This window comes from Coenobita brevimanus, chromosome 67 (assembly GCF_032717465.1).
Source record: "Coenobita brevimanus isolate Jiangsu-jjx chromosome 67, ASM3271746v2, whole genome shotgun sequence".
NCBI lineage: Eukaryota > Metazoa > Arthropoda > Malacostraca > Decapoda > Coenobitidae > Coenobita > Coenobita brevimanus.
The window spans coordinates 28271463-28276462 of record NC_137020.1 but is presented as its reverse complement, the minus strand read 5'-3'; the positions used below and the strand labels follow the sequence as shown (position 1 = coordinate 28276462).

The window sequence follows — 5000 nt, the reverse complement described above, 5'->3', positions numbered from 1 at the left end:
CTGAATAGGAAGGCTTCCAGAGATCAAGCAGCGTGGAGAGCTCCCTTTAGGTGACCAAGACCGACGCATACAAGCATGTTGGAACCTTTATAAACGATACGAACAGTACATGGTGTCTTCATGGTGGCAAAGACTGACTAGATACAGAATAAATGTAACTGTGGATCAAACCCTCTCCTTCTCCTTCTCCCGTCTGGCTTAAGGATAATAATGCGGTGTTATATAGAAGCACTCTCGAACACATCACACGTTTCATTATACCCCGAAATGTCCTACAGTCACTCAAGTTTACTAAATATCCTTACTTATTCGGGTCGGGGTGGAGACGCTGAAATAATCCTAATCCATAAATACTTAACTCCCCAACGTATTAATCTGTCACTGTCTTAAACTAATGTCAGTAAATACAACCACTGTGTAAACAATGAATATCTGAGAAAGAATTGAGAGAGAGAGAGAGAGAGAGAGAGAGAGAGAGAGAGAGAGAGAGAGAAAGAGAGAGAGAGAGAGAGAGAGAGAGAGAATTAGCACACCTCACTCATTAGCCTCTCAGGACGCAGGTAGGAAAGAAAACGTAAATGAACTTAAATACGAGGGCGTACTCACTTAGTCCTAGTCGTGGTGATATTTTTGTTGTAGAAGTAGCCGTGCCTGATGCCTATGAACCTCTCTACGGCCATGGTGGAGACGAGCAGGTGTGTAACCAAGGAGATCAGCATCATGGAGAACCCGTGGAAGTTGCAGAGGGGCACCTGTTGGAGAGAGAGGAGATGTGGGTTAGAGTTTTGGAGGGATGTGGAATAGATTTTTGGAGGGATGTGAGATAGATTTTTGGAGGGATGTGGAATAGATTTTTGGAGTGGGAGGTGATGTGTGATAATTTTTGGAGGGATGAAGAATAGATTTTAGGAGGGAGAGGTGATGTGGGATAGATTTTAGGAGGGAGAGGTGATGTGGAATAGATTTTTGGAGGGAGAGGTGATGTGGGATAGATTTTAGGAGGGAGAGGTGATGTGGAATAGATTTTTGGAGGGAGAGGTGATGTGGGATAGATTTTTTTCTATTTTATGTTCATCGGGTTGCCTATCTCTGTAATTGGGTTCGTCTTTCATATATATATTCCAAAGTGCCCTGACTTACCACCTCTGTCCTGCCACACCACCACCACCACCACCACCACAAGGACCCGTAGTTTGGACTGCCTATAATTTTTTGCCTAACCATGTACTTCGCAAACCTCCATTAATATTATACTGTGTGCTGTTTATAGTATTTTTTGCAGTCGACATAAATTGCATAAATGGCATACGAGGGAATATTAACGTGCTGTATGGAAAAATAAACTGCTAAGGAAGAGGTGTTAGGGAAGCCTTAAAGACGAGAGAATGGCTGCTGAACCCAAATAAACTCGAGGTTGGGTGGGGGGAGATGGGGTACACGGTGAGAGAGAGAGAGAGAGAGAGAGAGAGAGAGAGAGAGAGAGAGAGAGAGAGAGAGATTGAAGTGGGAGAGGGGACCAGGTGGGAAGGTGTTAAGAAAATGAGGAGGATTAGAGAAGAGGGAAGGAAGAGAGAAAAGGAGAGGGAATGGAATAGAGAGTAGAAAGAAGGGAGAGAGAAAAGGAGAGGGAAAGGAGAAAGAGGAGAGAGAAAGGGAGAGAGAAAAGGACAAGGAGTGGGAGCGAGAAGAGGAGAAGGAGTGTAGAAGAAAAACGGAGAGAGGGTGGGAAATGGGAGGGAAGGTGTTGCGTAGATGAGGAGGTTTGAGGAGAGTAGGTATCTAGGTATTTGGGGAAACGTCTTGCAAAGGAGAGAGAGAGAGAGAGAGAGAGAGAGAGAGAGAGAGAGAGAGAGAGAGAGAGAGAGAGAGAGAGAGAGAGAGGGAGGGAGAGAGAGAGATTAGATAAACCTTATTTTCAAGGCAGGTCAGGTAAGTGTGAAGGTCAGATTGGAGAGAGAGAGAGAGAGAGAGAGATTCTGCTGAAATGTAGACAGAAGCAGGCGCGAGGTAATTAGACAGGTAAGCACATACTGACCCAGCTAAACACACACACACACACACACACACACACACACACACACACACACACACACACACACACACACACACACACACACACACACACACACACACACACACACACACACACACACACACAGTAAAGCAAAAGCAGATATCCCGTTAACTACCATTCTGTGTATGTGTTCCTTGACTCCTAATCCCGGAGTTCATCCAAGGTGCCTGTGATATATATATACCTCCAGTCTCGTCGGTCAACATGCCTTAAATGTGTATAGTACGTGTTGACCTGCCTGGCCAACTTAGACGTGTTAAAACTGGCTGCTATATGGTTACCACCCAGCGTAGTAAATCCATGTCGTCGATCTCCACTTCGTATTGCCAAAGCTAATTTTTTGAGCTTAAACCTTTCAGTACGATGATGTCTAATGTAATTTTAATCTGAATATCTCCAGACGATTTTATGAGGAATATTAACGCCTTCTAGGATTGAACTGAGTGTAATAATTATAGATCCCTTCCAATAAAAAAAAAAAAAATCATGTATGTTCAATAAAATCGCCCGACGGTAATAGGACCAAATGTACAAAAAAATCCTCATATTTAATCGTGCACTGTCTTTATCACAAGGAGATTATTTTTTATTTTCTTGTTCTTAGGAGAAAACTCTGCCCTAAACCTTCACCACACTCATGCTGTCCAACTTTCAGCACTCATTTTCCACAAGAGTGTATGACCTCCTCCATGCCCTACTACACACCAAAGGAGAGAGAGAGAGAGAGAGAGAGAGAGAGAGAGAGAGAGGATGGCGGTGGTAATGGACGTGTTTCGGATATAAGGGGCGGCAACGTGCTTACCTTGCACTCTCCCTCTCTCTCTCTCTTACACACACACACACACACACACACAGATAGATCGAGAGAGAGAGAGAGAGAGAGAGACACACACACACACACACACACACACACACACACACACACACACACACACACACACACACACACACACACACAGATAGATAGAGAGAGAGAGAGAGAGACACACACACACACACACACACACACACACACAGATCGAGAGAGAAAGAGAGAGGGGGGGGGGAACTGAGATATTTTACACTCACCCCACCAACCCACTTTCCATGGGTGTAGGCGACCAGTGCAGGAGGTGTTGTGATAATTTTCCCCACTAGGTCCGTCCATATTAGCGTGCTCAGGAGGAGAAAGAACACCGTACGGGAGTGTTGCGGTCTTGTACTCGTGTAGAGGTAGTACAGGGCCCATATCTGACCTGGAAGAGAGAGAGAGAGGGGTGAAAGAGAGAAAAAATTGAAAGGAAAGAGAGAGGCATGCGGTAGGAAAGGGATGAATGCTGGTGGAGAGGTTAATTTCTATCCTGTAATGGAGTGACAGAGGTAAAAGAAAGGGTGAGAGAGATGGGTAACAGATGAGAGAGAGAGAGAATATTTAAGTCATGCAAGCAAGTGGTGAGCACAACGTAAACTTTCTTCAGTCCGTGTAACATAAGAGTAAATGTTTGGGCGAGAGACAGGGTACTCTAAGCTTTTCACACAGAGAGAGAGAGAGAGAGAGAGAGAGAGAGAGGGGGGGAGGGAGGGAGGGAGAGAGAGTGAGAGAGAGAGAGCATACAAAGAAACTTATCATCAGTTCCCCAGTCCCCATCGTAACTAAGATTTTTATTGAAAGGAAAGACAGTAGCAGGAGAGTGACGAAGATAATAGCAAAACACAAAGAGCTAAAATTGTCACATTTTAAATATTTACTATTGGAGTCTCACCTCATTATTTTAGATTGGAATATGGTCAGAGATGATGATGATGATGATGATGATGATGTGTTTTTCTTATACTTAGAACCACCCTTCTCTCCACCTCTCCACGCCTCATCTTTGTAGGTGGGAGTAAGAACTAGGATGATGACGATGGTTATTTAACGATCAGAGCTACTTTTTGGTAGTGATGATGATGACTATGGTGATGAAGGTCGTGGTGATGGCGATACTGATGATGATGCTGTTAAGAAGTAAGACGATGATGACGATAGTAACGTTGATGATGATGAAGATGATAATAGTAATATTGATGATGATGTTGATGATGAAGACAGATAGGTATTGGTAGGTAGGTAGATAGATAGATAGACGGATAGATAGCTAGACGATCCTACCTGTGACCCCACTAAGAGACAGCAGTATGGGCGAGACGATAGTGGCTCCTGGTTGGAACTTGAGTGCGGTACAGGTAACATTCTCCTGACACAGTACCGTGAGCACCGTATCCGTCATGCTGTCAGCCTCACCCGAGCCGCAGTTGCACCCTAGCTGGAGAGAGGGGGTGGTGGTGGTGGAGGGGTAGGAGAGAAGGCCCCCTCCCCCCTCCTCACCGCCCCCTCCCGGCCCCTCCGTTAGTGGCACGATCATGGTGAAGGCTGAGGATAGGTTCTCTTGAGGCCGGGTCCTGAAAACGAAGATAAGGGATGGTTAGCTTCATTATCAAGATTAAACTCAATTTAGCTTTATTTAATCCATCTAGGAATCTGTCTGTCTATCTATATCTGCCTAGCCTATCTGTCTGTCTGTTTATAGATGGTTTCAGTTTAAAGGAAGCGAGGTCGATGGGGCTAGGTCGTGAAAGTGGAGAGGAGAGGGGCTACCATCATTGACATTATCCAAACCCATTTCCATGCTGGTCAGAGTGTGCCTTCATAAAAACTCTTTCGGCATTCCTTCCATATTTTACGTATGGAAATTATTGCCGTATCATTTTCTTCTCACCTTTTCATATGCTGTTTTCTTATCCAACGTGTGTGTTTTTTTTTTTCACCACCGTCGCATAAACCAATACGTATCACATAAGCCGTAGCCTGCTCTTGATTTTAAAGTATTACATTTCCCCATGAAAAAAAGAAAGGTGGTCCGAAAGACTGCTGTGGCGTTGACCCGTTGCCTTAGTTTGAGTGACG

The 5000-nt window shown here is 44.6% G+C and overlaps 1 protein-coding gene across 1 annotated transcript in view; it reads right to left on the bottom strand.

Annotated features, from left to right (window-relative positions):
* The window catches only part of LOC145405592 (uncharacterized), a 51094-nt gene that overhangs the window by 42215 nt on the left and 3879 nt on the right, over positions 1–5000 (bottom strand). Inside the window, exons 2-4 of the mRNA XM_080276916.1 lie at positions 4206–4495; positions 3143–3309; positions 607–752 (exon numbers count right to left, since the gene is read on the bottom strand). Coding sequence (XP_080133042.1) covers positions 607–752; positions 3143–3309; positions 4206–4495 — 603 coding nt within the window. The remainder of the gene's footprint in view (positions 1–606; positions 753–3142; positions 3310–4205; positions 4496–5000) is intronic.